At 42.9% G+C, this 19,300-nt stretch overlaps 1 protein-coding gene across 1 annotated transcript; it reads right to left on the reverse strand.

Moving 5' to 3' along the window:
- Positions 1-1,457: 1,457 nt before the first annotated feature.
- LOC113305338 (cytochrome P450 71A9-like) lies at positions 1,458-17,639 on the reverse strand. The gene is made up of 3 exons (XM_026554395.1): positions 17,280-17,639; positions 17,003-17,179; positions 1,458-1,505 (listed from the first exon to the last, which is right to left on the reverse strand). The coding sequence occupies exons 1-3, from the start codon at positions 17,637-17,639 to the stop codon at positions 1,458-1,460; spliced, it is 585 nt and encodes a 194-aa protein (XP_026410180.1).
- Positions 17,640-19,300: the final 1,661 nt, after the last annotated feature.

Raw genomic sequence — 19,300 nt, forward strand, 5'->3', positions numbered from 1 at the left:
CGCGAATTTTTTTTTTGATTCAAAATAGAATTGCATTGATTTAAATATGGTGATTACATATAGTGAAATCTTCCTTTGCCCAATCTAAGATGTCTTGAGGAAGATTATGAACATATTCAAAATCCATTCTAAAAGATCTAGCTTTTTTAGCTACATTGTCTGTTAAAGAATTCTTAAGCCTATTGACTGACTGACAGGAATAAAAACCATAGTTTTGTAAAAGAAACTTAATGTCAAGGATAGTTCCATGGTTTCTCCAATGAACATAAGATATTTGTTCATTTATTGACTTCACTACTGATTCATTATCAGATTCAAAAATAACTTTTAGATAGTCTCTAGTAATTGCCCATTCCACTGCTTGCTTCATTGCTAAGCACTCCAGCTTCTCCACCTCCTGGTTCTCTATCATTCTTCCATTGAAGAAGCTCCCTTTTGCTCCAAGACATTGACCTACAGAATTTCTCACTATTAAACTAGTTCCCCCTGTATAAGGTATCTTAATAAAGGATGCATCTATATTAATTTTCACATAATCCATAACTGGTGGTACCCATCTGTACGCGAATTTGGATCCCAAAGTTTAATACAGTTTAATACTGGTGCTTATCAATGTTGTTGTTGATCATATACAAATGCGAAGAGTTTATAAATGGACTGGGGATGACCACTGAAACGGTTTCCTTGAGGGCTGGAAAATTTATGCTAATAAATGGAATAGATTGCAATAATTCAACTAACCCATTGTAAACTGGAATTTAAATCACGCGTCTTGAGATGTCTTGATTTTGGCATCACCTATGCAACGCCTCTGAGGAGCTGCTTCCCACCATCTCTTCTTCTTACGCTCTTGGGTTTACATTTGCAGCAGCAGCAGCGACCAAGAATAGTGGAAACTTCTTGTGCACTGTGACCCCAGGAGCTCCTTGCATATCGATTTCATCCTTTTTCATTCCAAGGGGCAATTCCCACTTAAAACAGTATAGAAGATTTGCAAGAACAAGTTCAATTATGACCATAGCAGAGCTAATACCAGGGCAACCCCTCCGTCCAATCCCAAATGGTACCATCTCAAAGTCTTGCCCTTTAAAATCTATGTTCTTAGTTATGAATCTCTCTGGTCGGAACTCTTCCGGATCTTCCCAAAATTTTGGGTCCGTTGCAATGGCTTTAGCATTATAGAACACCCTCGTTTTCGCTGGGATGTCGTACCCATTTACTATTGTAGGTACACATTTCATTTTCCGCCACGTGCCCACAAAGACACACGTGGAGGACATGCGGCTAAGGGCATCAAGATATGATATCACGCGTGGACAGCCAAGAGTCACTTTATCCTATCCCTAGAAAGATCTAAGATCTACGGCTGGGGATAGTCAGACTGACGCAAACAAGATAGGGGCAGAGGACAGCTGTCTACCACGGACAGACATCTCAACTACCTGCATTAAATACCCTCAAACAGCATACCTGTCAGTCAACCTGTATTGGAAGCGCAGATAATACTGCGTATCCAGACAGAACACGCAGATACAGCCGAGAACGCGAAGACTTCTGCGTGAGTGGCACAAAACACAAGAGGATAAGGTTATAACGGGCTTCAGAAGTGGACCCCACGTAACCTCCCTATAAATACCCCCACTCTCCCAAGTGAAGAGGGAGGCCGAAAAACATTGAGAGGAGAATAGGAGAGAGACAAAGAGATAAAGAAAGTGTAAGTGAAGTTCCTCCTGCTACGCAAGCTTATATTGGTCTCAAAGTCATTCGACTATTTCTGTAACCTTCATACATATAATGAAAAACCCAAACCCGTAGACAGAGATCTGAGTGATGAATCATATAAGTTAATCGTTTCATCTATATTCATGCATTTACACTTTATATGTTCAATTCGATACTTATGGTATATCATGTTCGTACATTTTATATTTCATCCACTATTTATCTTATTGTATGAGCCAAGAACAATGATTGTAGTTGATGAGACGAGGAAGAGTATTAGAACTCCGAGTCAAGGATTCGACATAACCTATCCATTCCCCTCAGGCGCAGCTTATTTACTGTATTGTCATGAGTCTGCGCGCATTATTTGTGAATACTCAGATGACACCAGATCTTTGTGTTCACAATCTGGCGCTATAAACAGGGATCTTCATCCCGGTAAAAGATTTATCTTCTCCTGTGACTTGTTCCAGGCTTCGTTTTTCTGAAAATAACGATGTATGGAACACTACGGTTTTTTCCGTTCATGATTTCAAAAACCAAAATTTTTAACAGATCCGCGTTTATCTAAGTAGATCTGATTCTTCATGCATTTTCTAAGTTTTCACGTCTTTGAAAATCAAAATTATGAACAGATCCGCGTTTATCTAAGTAGATCTGATTCTTCATGCATTTTCTAAGTTTTCACGTCTTTGAAAATCAAAATTATGAACAGATCCGCGTTTATCTAAGTAGATCTGATTCTTCATGCATTTTCTAAGTTTTTAGGTCTTTGAAAATCAAAACTTCGAACAGATCTGCGGTCATCTACACAGATGGACGCCTTAAGTATTTTCAAGATTTTACACCTTTGAGGACTCAAAACGCTAATAGATATCACATGGGGCCCATTGTCTTCGTGATTTTTTCTCTCTCTTTCAGGAAAATATTAAAAGATGGAGAGAAGCAAAGATTTCGGGAAGGCTAAAGCTCCTTCAAAAGAGATGCCAAGGACAACCCCAGTGGTAACTAGGAGTAAGCAGAGAGGTGAAAAGCTAAAGGCAGCGGATAGGGCGCAGGATAATGCAGAAAGCATGTCCCCCATCAATGCCAACATCATCGCAGCAAACGCAGTAAATGCTGCGGCATCCAAAGCAGGAGCTTCAAGAGCTGGCGGATCCAAAGTTGGAGCTCCCAGAGTAACCAATGCTCAACTACAGGAACATCAGGAAGTCGTGGCAGAGTCAGGAATACAACAACCCCTCTATGGGATGCCCTTAACCAACGAACAGAACATACCCTTTCCATCCAAGCAACCGCTTCTAATAGCAGGCCAACCCTCACAACAACCGTCGAGGTCCCAAGGTGCACAGTTAGACCCACCATAACCAGTAATACAGATCGTGGATGAGGAACAAACCATAGCCGCTGATGAGAAATTGCGGGCAGGAACACCAAATCAAGGGTCAAATCATTCCGCTCAGATGATGGCCGAGCTGACAAAATTAAGGAAGAACCAGAAGGCATACGCAGATGCTGTGGCGATATTAGCACAAGAGAACCAAACACTAAAGGAAAGAATCATTCATAGCGCAGAGGTAGAAAACCAACGCGACGAAGCCAACTCCAAAGTTGTAGCACCTAATGAAGATAGAAGAGTGGTGATCGCAAACAACCCACTTCCATTGAATCGAAGAGGAGCAAGGAGCAACCAAAGATCAGACCCTGATTACAATCCCGAGAAGTCGGACTACTACGACGGTACCACCTTCCCACGAGCAAAATCTACCATTCATGAGGAACACCAGATCGCAATGGAAAGTATGTGTGCTGAGATGCTGGCAGAAATCAAGGAGCTAAAGACTAGGCAGGGAGGCGGAAGGCTAGAGCAAGTGATGAAGGAAGCAAATACTACTCCGCTGACACCACACTTGGACAGGGCTTCCATACCGCAGAAGTGTTCGGTTTCTGCTTTCGATTGCTATGACGGATCAACTGATCCTGCGGCTCATCTTCGATATTATAATCGAATGATGCCCCGTTGGATAACGAAGACTCCATACTGTGGATACTTCCAAGTTTAAAAGGGTATGTGTTGTCATGGTTTGATAACTTGCCATCAAACTCCACCGACTCCTACGACCAACTCACAGAAAAATTTCTAGCAACATACATGTACAACAAGGTTGTCAATACCGGCATGGACAAACTATTCTCGCTGGATATGAAATACAAAGAGATCATCAGAGAATACACTAATAGATGGCACAAGATTTTCCAAGCTATTGGCAACGTAGATTCTGTGGTTAGTATCAACTGCTACAAATGGGGGATGGACAGGATGAGTCCTTTATTTGTCGAGATCCACGGAACCATCCCTACCACCGAAGGAGATCTCCGGATAATCATAGAAAAGCATGCAAGGTTATAAGAAATTCAGCGTGAAAATCCCAGAGCTCATACTCAACGTCCCACACGCACAAATTCCGTGGATCAAGCCAGCGGGTCCAAAATAGGAATCACAGAAGAACGTCCCAACGAAGAAAGAAAAGAACAAAGGGATGATAGACGAAGAGGTGATCGAAAATTTGAAGATCAAATCTATACCAAGATGAATACCAGTTATTCACGCATCCTGAGAGAGATCAAAGGGAGGGAGAACTTCGATTGGCCATGGTCCAAGGGAAAGCAGCCTCCTAGATCAGAAAAATCCAAGGAATACTGTGAATACCATTGTTTCAACGGTCATCAAACAGAAAAGTGCAAAAATCTCAAGATAATGATTCAAAAACTAATTGACGCAGGAGACCTGAAGCAATATATACAGAAGATTGATAACGAAGATAGAACCAAGAGAGGCAAGCAGGTTCAATTACCAGAAGGCAACCGCACCCTCAACACGATTTCATGTTCAGAGATTCAAGGACCATCCTAACCGCCCAGATTGGGAAGAGATTGAGAAAACAATTCGAAGATTATTGTGAGCTTTATAAGATCGATGGGAAAGAGGTAAACGAGCACGAAAAATGGATGGACGCGCCCATGACTTTCGATGCAGACGATGTGGAAGAAGACATGGAAGACCATAATGATCCTCTAGTCCTCACACTCCCAATAGCAGGGTGCAATGTCAAGAAAATTCTCATCGATGGAGGAATCTCAGTCAACGTCCTGTTCTATGACACGTTCAAACGTATGGAACTCAACGACGAGCAACTGCTGTCATCTTACTACACCATCTACGGATTCAACGGCGCAGCTACAAAGCCCCTAGGGGACATTGCCTTACAAGTAGACGCGGGGCCCATGAAAGTGGACACTCGATTCAGCATCGTAGATGCACCTTCACCTTAAAACGCCATCATCGGAAGAAGATGGGTTCACAAGCTCAAGGGAGTAGCGGCAACCTACCATCAATATCTCAGATTCCCAACACCCCAGGGAGTTATGGAAATTAAAGGAGACCAAGTAACTGCGCGGGAATGTCAGACCTTACAAAATCAGATCAATAATGAGCGGGAAGAAAAGCACCAGTCCCGAAGAGCCAAAAATAAGGAGATAACCATAGATACATATCTGGAAGAAATCTCCGGAAAGAGCCTTCTGAACGTAAGCACCACTGGCAGCGCAGAAGCAAGCACCTCAGCGACAAAAGAAGACGGAGAGCCCACCAAATATCAATCAAAGAATATTCCGCTCTTGGGGGAACCAAAACCCACGTTTACACCTGTCGAAGCAGCTAAAGAAGTCAACATAGGTACTGAGGGAAACCCGAAGATTATCAGAATAGGCACCTTGATGGATGAAGAAAGAGAAGCCGCGCTAATCAAACTTCTAAAGGAATACGCGGACATCTTTTCTTAGAAATTGGGGGACATGCCGGGAATTGACCCAAAGTTAGTTCATCACGAACTTCGAATAAAACCAGGTACCCCCCCCCCCTTTTAGGCAGAAGGTGCGCAAAGTAGCTCCAGAATACCATCGAGCAGTTGAAGTGGAACTCCGCAAACTACTGGACGCAGGATTCATCAAAGAAGTTAAGTACCCAACATGGATCTCTAACATGGTCATCGTACCGAAAAAAATGGCGGAGTAAGGATATGCATCGACTTCACCAACCTCAATAAGGCTTGCCCTAGATAGCTATCCACTGCCAAGCATTGACCAACTTGTCAAGGAAGTTGAAGGATACGAAGAAATGTCATTCATGGATGAATACTCTGAATACAATCAATTATTCCTAGCAGAAGAAGATCAGCAATATACATCATTCTATACACCACACGGCCTCTATTGCTAGGTAAGAATGCCCTTTGGACTGCGAAACGCATGGGCAACCTACCAAAGAATGGTGGATGCAATTTTCAAACCATGGATTGGAAGTACGCTGGAAGTATATGTGGATGATATGCTCGTTAAAAGCAAGCTGCGCAAAGATCATCACCAAGACCTAAAAGATATTTTCCAAGCAATGATAGTGCACAACATGAAGGTAAAACCAGAGAAGTTCACTTTTGGTGTCACTTCCGGAAAGTTCCTCGGATATTTGGTGACGAAGAGGGGCATTGAAGTCGATCACGCTAAAATTGAAGCCATCGTAAGAATGCCATCCCCAAAGAATTTAAAAGAGGTTCAGAAACTCAATGGTTTGCTGGCTGCGCTGGGGAGGTTCATATCCATGTCCTCGGATAGATGTAAGCACTTTTTTAACATTCTCAAAAAAGGAAGCAAATTCGAATGGACGGCAGAGTGCGAGGAAGCTTTTCGAAATATCAAAGAATACCTGGCTGAGATCCCTATATTACAAAAACCAAACCCTGATGAAGTGTTGGCACTATACATAGCAGCAACAGAAGATGCAGTCAGCGCAGTATTGGTTAAAACTAACACGAAGATAGAGCAGCCCATCTATTACATCAGCAAGACTCTGAACACAGCAGAAAGGAACTACACGAAGATCGAGCAGCTCATCTTGGAATTAGTATGGGCAACCCTGAAACTCGGAACTTACTTTTTGACTCACTACGTCCGCGTCCCATGCAAAGATCCGCTAGAAGCAGTCCTTAAGAACGCAGGAAAAGTAGGCAGAATTGTAAAATGGAATACTCACCTAGATCAATTCAATATCATCCATGAGCTACAACACTCTCAGAAGTCACAAGTGTTAGCAGATTTCCTAGCAGACTTACCATTGGATAACTGCGAAGAAGTCATCATCGAAGGACGAAAGGCAGCAGGACTACCAGAAATGGACGAAGGTAAAAACCCTATAGACATCTTGGAACCAAAAAATCCTAGGCAATGGGAAGTCTTCGTATATGGGTCGAAAAATAAAGAAGGGGCGGGGATAGGCATCGTAATCACCACCCCAACAGGAGACAGGATCATACATGCTTTCAGGTTAGAATTCAAGGGGCATACCAACAACATAGTTGAATATGAAGCAGTGGTGCATGCCCTTAAGTTGATAATAGAAATGGGCATAACTGACGTGCGTCTGACAAGCGATTCACAGCTGGTCATCCGACAAATAGGGTTGCAATATAATGTTTATGACAGAATATTGTCAGCATACATGGAATTGGTGCAAACACTGGCGTCACAAATCCCAAACATCAAATTCCGACACCTGGAAAGGAAGGAACTCAGGCACGCGGATGCCCTGGCCTACATATCATCGATGCTCAGAAACGAGGACGTCAAAGCAATCAAAGTAACCAGGATTTACGAGCCTTCAATTGATATTCAAGAACTCTGCGCTGCACAGCAGAGGAACCACGCAGAAAAAGATATTGCAGATGATGACGTGGGAGAATTCATCGCGGATGATTTCCAAGAAGACGACATCATGGCTAAGGAAGATCAAGATGAAGACTTCAGCAAAGAAGAAGATTGGAGATCTGATATTCATCTTTTCCTAAAAGAAAGAATACTACCCTCGGATCTAAAGCAATCCAGAAAAATACAGTCAAAGGCAGGAAGATATGATCTGAGAAAAGAAATTTTGTACAGAAAATATTTTCTCGGACCATTATTAAGTTTCCTATCCAGATCCGAAGGACATTTGATTTTGAAAGACATACACCGCGGAGACGCAGGCAATCACAGCGGAATGAGATCCCCTAGCAGATAAGGCGAAAACTCAAGGATATTACTGGCCAACAATGATACGAGACGCTGCAAGAATGTCACGAAGATGCGAAGAATGCCAGCGTTTCGCCAAAAAAATCCACGCACCCGCAAAAATGTTGAACCCAGTAGACAGCCCTTGGCCATTCTCAAAATGGGGCATAGACATCATGGGTCCCTAATCGAAGGATCAGGGAAGAGAAGATTTTTGATAGTGGCCTGATGGTTTATCAAATAGTGATTGTAGTAGTAGTGGTAAAAAGGGGTCTTTTCAGACTTGTGAAGAAAACAATTTTTTTTAGATTTAAATTAAACACACAAATAAATAAAATAGTTCAAACCTTTAGAGAAAAACACCAAGACTTGGATTCCACCATTGACCCATTATTTGATAAATTCTAATAATTAATATTCATGCAATTTTTCTTTTAGAGTGATTCTAATATTATGCCTTTTGTAGATTTTTGAAGTAATAAATGTAAACACCAAGCATGAAACATCAAGAGTCTTAAACTAAGCATGCTCCATCAAAATGAATCACAATTATTCAATAAAAATCAATTTTTCAATTAAAATTCCATGCAAATAATCATGTAATAATATTGCAAATAAATAATAAAGTTAGAATTATACCATAAATAAGGACCAATGGATTCCTCCGTCGCCTTGGCTAATGGGTTTAGCTCCTCATCCCAAAAACACACTCACAAGATAAATTCATGGCTAAAATAGGTGTTTTTATTGATGATTATATGATGAAATAGGAATTAGCAACGCTGTAAAAGTGTTACAGCGTCACTGTTACAAATGGTGTAAGTGCTGAGAAGAAACGATAGAACTAAAGTGTTGTAAAAGAAAACGACTGCCGTAAAGAACGATACAAGTCGTGTGCTGTAAACAGCGACACAGCGTTTCTGGTTTTAAGACTGATGAAGAACGACTGCCTTAGCAGGTCTGTTCTTTGTCTTCTTCTTCCTCCTCGAACAGCAGCAGCAGCAGCAACAATAACTCTCTGTAATCGCTTCTCCTCGGCTCTCCTGGACTCTAAACTCTCTCCTCAGGGTTTCTCCCCCTTTCTTTGATGTAAACCAACACTTATATAGCCCAACAGATCCATAAATCTCGACTAAATCCGAGAGTATTTCTCTTTTTTTCTTCTCGAGCAGTTGAGAGAATAATCTCTTTTCTGTTGCTTTGTACGCGTCCTATAGCTATAAAATAGGTACCAAACTCTTCTTAAGACGTGAACAAGACTAAATACATTAATTTCCAGCGTCAAACTCTCCCAAATATCTCTCACAAATCTTTGAAACTTGAACAGATAGTACGTGTCCTGTTTGAACTTTGATTACTTCTCCCGGCCATTCCAGCCCAATTCGATCAGCCCAATCACTTGCATAGGGTCTGTTTAGGTCTAACTGGATTATCCCAACTGATTTCCGGTGTTTAATCGCATTAAAACTCCTCCAATAATCGAACCAAAATCTGCCAGACGCTGCCAAGTTCTTTCCCGCCAAAATTCTGTTTTAAACGTGAAGAAGGGTGTCCCCCTATCCAGCTCCGGTGTCCCTTTAGCAGCTGCCTGGAAATGGGTCACCCCTTAGTAATTAGGTTACCCCTTATCCAAAAATTGAGGGTCCGTATAGCAAGTGTCCTCTAGGGCATTTTCCGCACTTTTTCAGGGTTCCTCCGGGGTATTTCTGGGATACTTCCGGTACACTTCTGAGGCTCTTCCGGTACGTTATCAACGGAGGTCCAAATGCCACATTTTTAGCCAAATTCGCCGCAAGAGATTATTTTCCAAAAACACCTACAAATACATAAAATAACCAAATTCGCCACAGACTATTTCAGCAAATGGGTAGAGGCTAAAGCCCTGGCAAGGATCCGAGACGCAGATGTCTTCACATTCATTTTTCAAAACATCATTTGCAGGTTTGGCATACCAGGTGAGATTGTATCTGACAATGGCATGCAATTCCAGGGAAAAAACATCGACTTACTCTTCGATACTTTCAAAATTCGAAAGAACAAGTCAATACCAATTTACCCTCAAAGCAATGGTCAGGCAGAAGCCACAAACAAAACCTTCGCACTCATCCTAAAAAAGCAGTTGGACGGATACAAGAAGCGTTGGTGTGAGCAACTACACAACGTTTTGTGGGCTTATAGGACAACTCGAAGATCAGACACGGGAGAATCCCCATTCTTACTCACCTATGGAGCTGAAGCTAATATCCCAACAAAAATAATCATGCCAACACGAAGACTGAAGCATGGAAGAAGAACCTCACAGCGGACATGATGTTGGAAAGGTTGGATGATCTAGAGGAGAGGAGGGAGGCAGCACTACAAAAAATGGAAAACTATCAAAGGAAACTAGCAAGGGAGTATAATAAGAGGGTTAAGCTTAGAAATTTCGTAGAAGGGCAGTATGTGCTGAGGACCATTCCCCAAATACCAACGAGAAAAGAAGTGGGGAAAATTAGCACCAACATGGGGGGGGGGGACCCTTCGTCATACATGATGTTGCAGGAAATGGGTCTTATTATCTGCGCAACCTAAAAGGGGAGATCCTCAAAAACCCATGGAATGCAAAATATCTCAAGCCATACTACCCGTAGAGGGCAACGCAGACATGCATCTGCGTGAAGAGCGCCAGAAGAAGAAAACGACGCTTGCGATCGGCATGTTTCTATCTCTGAGAGAGGAATAGCAAACCTCAACCTATCAATCAAGCAAACTTTTGGCAAAAAATAGTCACAATACATGGAGCAACATAGTAACAAGACAACTGCGCGTAAATATAACACCTCACGAGAACCCTACACCTGTAAATACAGCCTCCGCGTCAATACTTCATCCTCCTATTTTTTACTATTTACTACCTCAGAGGTTCCATCAATGGAATTCTTCTAAATGTAACTCAACAAACTGAATAGACACTTTAACCCTCTTTCACTTGTGGACGTAGACACTCTGCTGTTGAACCACGTAACACTGGTGTTAATTGTTGTTCTATTTTACTTGGGGAAAGTAGTCACCTACAATCTCTCGGGACTCCCCTATCAGCGTCTATAAGTGTAGGACCATGGGGAAGGCATCCAGCAGAAAGAGATACCCAACCAATCTTATGGAAGCGGGTTGACGGAATGAACGTACATTCCAAACAACTCATATCCTAGAACGCTGCCCCGACCCCCACCGTCTGGGAATCCTATGGCCAGGATTAGCCAGCGGGGTGACAGGTCTCAAACACTTCGCTATCCCTGATTACATTCAGTTATATTCCAAATTAACCATAACAATATTTAAAAAAAAAAAAAAAAGCCGGACAACACAGATAAAAGTTAAAACAATGATCAATTCATTAAAAGTTGATTACATGCTTGGAAATGATACGCGGAAACAAGAAAATACAAAAGAAATCTCACGAAGCCTCATAATCAACAAAGATCAACTCTCTACAAAAATCTACTTGTATGGTCCAACCCCACCAGCAGGTTTAGCAATCTTCCCCTTCTGCGTTGAAGGTACGCTCCCACCCGAGGAAGGCCCTGAAGAACCAGATGTAGGGGCGGGGGTTTCTCACGGCGCGGATAACTCTTGATAAGGCCATGCTCGGTCTTAAGATCATACTCGATGCTATCCAGAATTTTGTTAGTCTCTTCCACTAGTTGACACCGAGCCTTGTACGCAATAACAATATTCATCATCTCAGCCTTTGACAACAACGAGGAAAGGCGGCTCACTTCCTTCGAAGCGGCTTGGGCAGCCTCGTCCCTTGCTGTAGCTAAACCTTTGTGATAATTAATCTGGCTTTCCTGATACACTAATTGAGATTGAGCCTCCGCAAGCTCTTCATTTGCAGTGCGAAGCTGTCCCTGGAGCTCTGCAAGGAAAAGAAAAATGCAGATGGTTAGGTCCAGGAAATTACAGAATCACACTCGATAATATAATCATATACCTTCGAATCTCGCCGAAGCTATTTCATATTCTTTAACAACAGCATCACGGTCTTCATCAAGAAAATCATACTCATCTGACAACTTCTTATAATCCGCTTGAAGGGTTGAAAGGACGTACTGACTCGCATCTAATTCTACCTGTTTCATTGAATCCAAGTGACGAAGATGGTTGACCTCATTGTTTAAACCCTCCAGACCCTTGTTGAGACGATACATATTTACTTCAAGATTTCTCTCAGACTCAGCTTGGCGTACCACATTAGCCCTAGACACAGCTAAAGCTTTGCTAAGAGCACCAGCCTCAGCCCTAGCGTCATCTCTCTCCCTAGCAAGACGCTGAATGTAATCTTTAACATCAGAAGACTGAGAAGAACGAGCTTGACGCAATTCTTCTTCCAAGAGATTGATTTTAGCTTCCAATGATGAGACCTGTTCTCGGGATTCACGAAGATTATCACGCGTCCACAACAACGTTCCATTAAACAAACGACGATCATTGTTATATTTGTTCTGCATATCAATCATTTGGACTCGTCTGACCCGCCACTCCTCTGCCAGAGCATTATATTCATCGGAACGAGCATTCCACTTATCAGCCTCTCTCTTTATCTTCTCTACCAACTCTGCGATGCGAGATTTCTGATGCTGCCGCTCTTTTCGAAGCCATACTAACTCAGGAACCACCCATTGAAGATAGGGTGGGGGAGGGAGACTCAGACAGAACACTAATTACAGTAAAGGACAATATCAAGGAAGAGAACATATAATCAAACCTGTAACAGCCGAAGAATTCTTCTTGGCCTCCTCCAACTCACTACGAGCCATATCAATATCCAAGCGAAGATTCTCCTCCTCCTTTCCTTGTTGCTCCTTAGACTTGAGGAGACTCTTTAACTCACATATCTCACTATCCCTATCAGCAATGACAGTCTCAGCCGCAGTAAGCTCCTCTTCCCGAAGACGAAGCTTAGCCTCCAAATTAAGGGATTTGGCCTTAAAAAACTGGTACAACATGTGATTGTAATGCTCAATCCTCATCATCTGCGAATCAGAATATTAGAACACCCTGACTCTAAAAATTGCTAAAAATTGATACAAGGCAAAATGATGAGAGAACTCACCTCTAACATCCGCTGTTGGGGAAATCCATACTGATACCCATCAGCCAACGCCATCATATCAGCAACATTCGAGGGAGCGTCGACTACTAGAGCAGCCTTCAAGGCCCGAAGATTCTTATCCCACGCTTCTACAACCTGGTCCTCGGGAGACAATTGCATCATCTTACGGGTATAGGCATCAGATTTCTTCTCACCCTCCACCACAGGAGCTGGATTGGGTATGAACATCAAGTTATTCTTTTTAAACCAAGCTAAGATGGCATCATCACCCTCAAGGATCAGTGACTGAGGAAAATCATCTCCAGAAGACCCAACCGAGGCCTTACCCATGTCCATGAATTTAGCACCCGAAGAGTTCGAGGATACTCCCGCATCCAAATCTGGAAGGTCTCTAACACCGCTCCCCTCTGGAACATCACTAGCATCCACGACTCCCTTTCCCTTTCCATCCGCCTTGCTAGAGTTACCAAGCACATCCCAATCATCGTTTGGGGAAAGCAGGTTGAACTCAGAAGCCATGCCCAGGGCAGCGTTTATGACAAAACTATCCTCCGCAGAATAAATCCGACCAAAGGAAAACTCCTGAGACATAGCAGGAATTTCACCACCAACACCCTCATCACCAAGGCCAGTGTTATCATCACCAGCATCACTGCAACCCGCAGGATTAGCTTCGGCACCAGCATCATGACAACCTGCGGGATTAATTTCACCACCAGACATATCTTCATCCTCAACAAATTCTTCATCATCATGACCTGGAGGGGATGTATCAGTACGCTCTTCCATATCAGACATATCTTCATCCTCTCCAAGCTCAGTCACAGGACTGTTAACTTCTTCATAAACCTCCGCCTCCTCGATTGTTGCGGTGGTGGACTGCTTGGGATTTATCCTCCTCTTCTTCGTCGCCTAAAAAGACAAGGCACAAGAATAAAAATCCCTGACTTTGAAAAGAATTAAAACTTCCTCAACTAAAGGACAAGGCATATGGAAATCTTACCTTGACAACCGCAGCATTCTTCGCCTGAAGATCAGCATCGGAACTCTCTTCGTCATCTCCATCAACAACATCGAGGGAATATTGGAAATTCATTCCCTCAAAATTCAAATGCCAAGGACGGAAATTCCCATAACGAGCAGGAGGAGCCGCACGTATCTGGCTATCTGCGGTAGGACGCCATCCTTGCGGACCTGGAACCCACCCCCAAGCCCAGGGACCAACAACCTCAATAACAGTTGCGTGCCATTCATATTCATGATCACGCTTGATCCGCTCACGAGTAGGAAATACCAGTTTGTTAGTAGAATTCTCTGTACCCGGGACGTACTTCACCTTAGCACCACTTACTTCACTCAGAAGGCGGATCTCACCATGAGGAGCGGCAATATTCCGAAGACTCACACTCCACGGTTTATGATTCCTACTGTTTACATAGTCACCGGAAGACTTGTTAAAATTCTCAGGCGTATACCACTCCCTTTCCTCAGGATTGGGAACATAAAGAGTCATCATTGTCTCTCCTTTGCTCCGAAGATAACACTCCCTCAGTGTACGAAGATAATTCCCATGAAGTTGGGAAATAGAGCGACAATGTGTGTTCTTCGAAGAACCCTCTCGACCAGCCAGCACATCATAATAAAAAGAATCCCCAGACTTGTACAAAGGCAACATAAGACCCGCTTCAAAGGCCCCCACCGTGGTCAGCAGATAAAATTCATCAAACTTATATGTCGATATCATCTCATAAGTAATATCATCATCAGCAGCGTAAAAACGAACATCGAATAGATGAAGACCATGCTTTTCCTTGAAAACCTCCAGATCAATATGTTTGAAGGTCATTTTCTTCTCCCCAACAGCGACGCTACGTATTTCCTGAGAAATATCTTCCTCCTCCACGGGATCAGGCGCAGAACCCTTTGGAAGGGTTTCTCTCGGAAGCTTTCCTCTTAGGATGAACCTTAGATACATCAGTCTTCGAAACCACTTCTTTCTAAGACCTCCCCTTGGGTTGAGACACTGGAGGGGGAGGTAGAGGATGTTGATGAGACGCAGAAGGAGGCGCCACTGACCGAAGAGGTAGGACATCCCGTGTTCTCTTAGGATCATCACGCGAATTAACTAAGGGACGAGAAACAGCATACCGGGAGACAGGAGCCTCTTTTGGCCGGTCCCCCTTCTGCGTATTCCCTCTATGCGACTCACCCCTCTTAGAAGATAAGTGTCTCTGACCAGAAGAAAAAGAAACCCTATGAACGCGGGCATCACCTTGGGAAGATTTAGACGAACCTCCACCAGGCGGAGAAACATCAGGATCCCTATGCGGAGGAGATCTACGCGGACTAGGCGGTGGAGTTTGATAAGAAACCCGCGGACGTCCAGCCATGTATGCGTAGTACACAAACAAGTTTCAGATTTTCGCGAAGACAAAACAGAAATCAAAAAACCCAATTTCATCCAGTTCTTCATAATCATGAACCAGATGGAAAATAAGAACAAACCCTAAATAAAAAGGGAAATAACAAATAGGGGCAAGCATATACGAAGGAAGAAATCATTACTGTTTGTAATAACGAACATGGGCAATCATACACACACTTATATATATGTTCTTCATCACAAACACATATAGCAACAGTTCGTCAAAAGATAATCAAGACACAGTAAAACCACCTACCTATAAACAAAAAATTAAGCAGAAAGCCTCGACGAACAATAGCAGCAGCAGAAAACCTCGACGAACAACAGTAGCAGCAGCAGAAAACCTCGACGAACAACAGTAGCAACAGCAGCAGAAAACTTTGAGGAACAACAGTAGCAGCAGCAGCAGTTAATAACAAGGATACAAAAACAGAGAACAAAGAATGAAAATTCCGAGGAAAGAGAAGGAATGAAATTTATGATTAGAGAATTTTCACATTCCTTCTCATATATATATGCAAAGAGAAATAAAAACCGCCCCACTACCCAAGAAGAAGTTATTACAAATAGTGGGGAACGTGCCCTAAAATCTAGGAAAATAGTAAAAAGAAGATGAAGAGAGTAACATGTTTTTTCTTCCCACTTCGACTAACCGCCCAGTAGGAGGAAAAGGGGCAAATTGTAGGTACACATTTCATCTTCCGCCACGTGCCCACAAAGACACACGTGGAGGACATGCGGCTAAGGGAATCAAGATATGATATCACGCGTGGACAGCCAAGAGTCACTTTATCCTATCCCTAGAAAGATCTAAGATCTACGGCTGGGGATAGTCAGACTGACGCAGACAAGACAGGGGCAGAGGACAGTTGTCTACCGCGGACAGACATCTCAGCTACCCGCATTAAATACCCTCAAACATCATACGCGTCAGTCAGCCTGTATTGGAAGCGCAGATAATACTGCGTATCCAGACAGAACACGCAGATACAGCCGAGAACACGAAGACTTCTACGTGAGTGGCACAAAACACAAGAGGATAAGGTTATAACGGGATTCAGAAGTGGACCCCACGTAACCTCCCTAGAAATACCCCTCTCTCCCAAGTGAAGAGGGAGGCCGAAAAACATTGAGAGGAGAATAGGAGAGAGACAAAGAGATAGAGAAAGTGTAAGTGAAGTTCCTCCTTCTACGCAGACTTATATTGGTCTCAAAGTCATTCGACTATTTCTGTAACCTTCATACATATAATGAAAAACCCAAACCCGTAGACAGAGATCTGAGTGATGAATCATATAAGTTAATCGTTTCATCTATATTCATGGATTTACACTTTATATGTTCAATTCGATACTTATGGTATATCATGTTCGTACATTTTATATTTCATCCACTATTTATCTTATTGTATGAGCCAAGAACAATGATTTTAGTTGATGAGACGAGGAAGAGTATTAGAACTCTGAGTCAAGGATTCGATGTAACCTATCCATTCCCCTCAGGCGCAGCTTATTTACTGTATTGTCATGAGTCTGCGCGCATTATTTGTGAATACTCAGATGACACCAGATCTTTGTGTTCACAACTATGCAGTCATCTGTGGTTTGCCTCGGGACTAGTAAGGGAGCTGGAGTATGAAGTCGCAACGTCTCTTTTACCACTAACTTCAAGTAGTTCAGTTTGGGAAGATCACTTTCTTCTACGAACTCCTTATTGCCTAGGATTCTTCTCACTTCCTCCTGTACTCTTTCCATCACTACTGGATTCCTAACCAGTTCTGTCATAGTCCACACTATTGTTGCAGAAGATGTATCGGTTCCAGCAACAAATATGTCCTGTAATTAAATACCATTCAGAATTAATAAAGTAGTTGCTCCAAGGAGATAAATCAAACATAAGAACACTGAAATACTCCAAAATAGAAGCTTTACATACCGTGAGGATTCCCTTAATTTGATCTCTACTAAAGGAGATGCTCTGACTAGGGTCCTTCTGAAGCCGGAACAACACATCGACAAAATCTTCAAATTCAGGGCTAGGCCTCTGGGGCTCGAGGTGTTCATCCATTATGATCTCATAAAGATTGTCTAGTTGCTGAAAAGTATCCTCTAATTTTGCGTCTACTCCATCAAACCTGTGGATCCAACCCATGCATGGGAAGATATCTGCAATCTGGGGCGTACCAATCATTTCTTGGGTTACTTGAAGAATTCTACGAAGCTTACCTCCTCCCTCTCCGAATTTTCTACCAAAAGCAGTTCGACAAACTACATCATTTATAACACACAACGACATCTCGCTTAGATTTATGGGAACCATAGATGCAGAAGATTTGCGGACGGAATCGATGAAGATAGACACTTCCTCTTCCCTCACAGCTCGAAACGATGCAACTCTCTTTGGACTCAACAGTTCCGATATTGATATCTTTCTGATCTCTCGCCAGTATTCGCCGTAAGGAGCAAAATTTACGTCAGTGCATCAATAACAAATCCTGTTTGCTGAATATAACGCAGGTCTTCCAGAAAACACAATATCATGATTTTTGAAGACTTCTTTAGCTACATCTGTTGATGAGATCACCAAAGCAGGAACTGAGCCTAATTGGAGAAACATTAGAGGTCCATATTATATTCTACCATATTTATAGGACCCAGAATATTCTCATTAATTAAGGATAATAATAATATATATTTCCCCTTCTCCTAAAAGGAAGGGCATGGGAGTTTTACCATAATCTGACATGGTATCACGATCCTAAAACCGATCCTTCTTCTCCTTCTTCTTCCCTAGAATCCTAGAAAATCTATGGCAAGTGATAAAAAATCACTGCATCCAGCCTTTGCTGTGACAAACATAAGAACCCTAATCCCTATTCTCCTTGATATGAATACTCTTCATGGGTTTTTCTTTTTAAACTACACCTTCAAACTCACGGTCTTCTATTCCTCATTGATGGATCCGCACCACCAACGGAGATTGAAAAAAAATATCTTGACTCAACTCGACGCTTTGTTTCGTCAATGGATGTTCTCCACCATGGCCAAGGACTTGATGCTCACGGTTTTAAAATCCGGAAAAACCGCTAGAGAACTTTGGGATCATCTTCAAAAGTTGTTTCAAGATAACAAAGGTAATCGTGCTGCGACCCTTGAAAGTAAATTTGTCAATTTAAAGTTTGTTGATTGTGCTAGCATTGATGACTACTGTGACAAGCTCAAGTCATTGTCGGATCGATTGACTGATCTTGACTTCCCCATGAATGACAAACGGTTGGTTATCCAACTTGTCAATGGTCTTCCGGAGGAATAAAATACCGTTGCATCCTTCATTCAACAGTCTATGCCAACGTTTGACGCTGCCCGTTCACAACTACGCACCGAAGAAATTCGTCGTACACAACAAACTTCCATGGCATCATCTACAACACTAGCACCCACTGGCTCCTACACAGGACAACGTCCTCTACGCCCTAGCAAGCGGAATCAGCTCAACCAACGACCTCCAGCCCATCAACATTCAGCAGAACCCCCACTTCTGCCAACCCCGGCCCAGTTCCGTGAGCCCAATTACCCACGAGTTGCTGTCTACCCAAACTCTGCATACCCAACTCCTTACATGCCTTACTGGGCTGCACCTCCAAGCCCATACCCTATCGTCCCCCACTGGCAGCCCACTGCTCCTGTTGCTTCTTCTCCAGCTCGCTCCCGCCAGACCCAACAGCGTCCACAGCGTCCACGAACTGCCGCATATGGACATGCCCAGGCGCATGTTATTCCTTCCACAGAGATGTTGCATCCTTCAGACTTTGAGGAAGCCTATAGCTCCATGAGTCTGCAGTCACCGGACGACACGTTCTATATGGACACTGGTGCAACCTCACATATTACTGCGGATCCAGGTACGTTACACACTGTTTTCAATACTCGCAATGTTAAATCCATCTTAGTTGGCAA

This window comes from Papaver somniferum, chromosome 8 (genome assembly GCF_003573695.1).
Source record: "Papaver somniferum cultivar HN1 chromosome 8, ASM357369v1, whole genome shotgun sequence".
Classification (NCBI taxonomy): Eukaryota; Viridiplantae; Streptophyta; class Magnoliopsida; order Ranunculales; family Papaveraceae; genus Papaver; species Papaver somniferum.

Excerpts from the sequence above, each read along its gene's own strand:
- LOC113305338 (XM_026554395.1), bottom strand. The coding sequence starts at position 17,639 with ATGTCGTTGTGTGTTATAAATGATGTAGTTTGTCGAACTGCTTTTGGT. Across the intron at positions 17,180-17,279 it reads AAATTAAGGGAATCCTCACG|GACATATTTGTTGCTGGAAC; the intron begins GTATGTAAAGCT and ends ATTTAATTACAG. Across the intron at positions 1,506-17,002 it reads TGAACTACTTGAAGTTAGTG|TATTATCTGCGCTTCCAATA; the intron begins GTAAAAGAGACG and ends CTGGATACGCAG.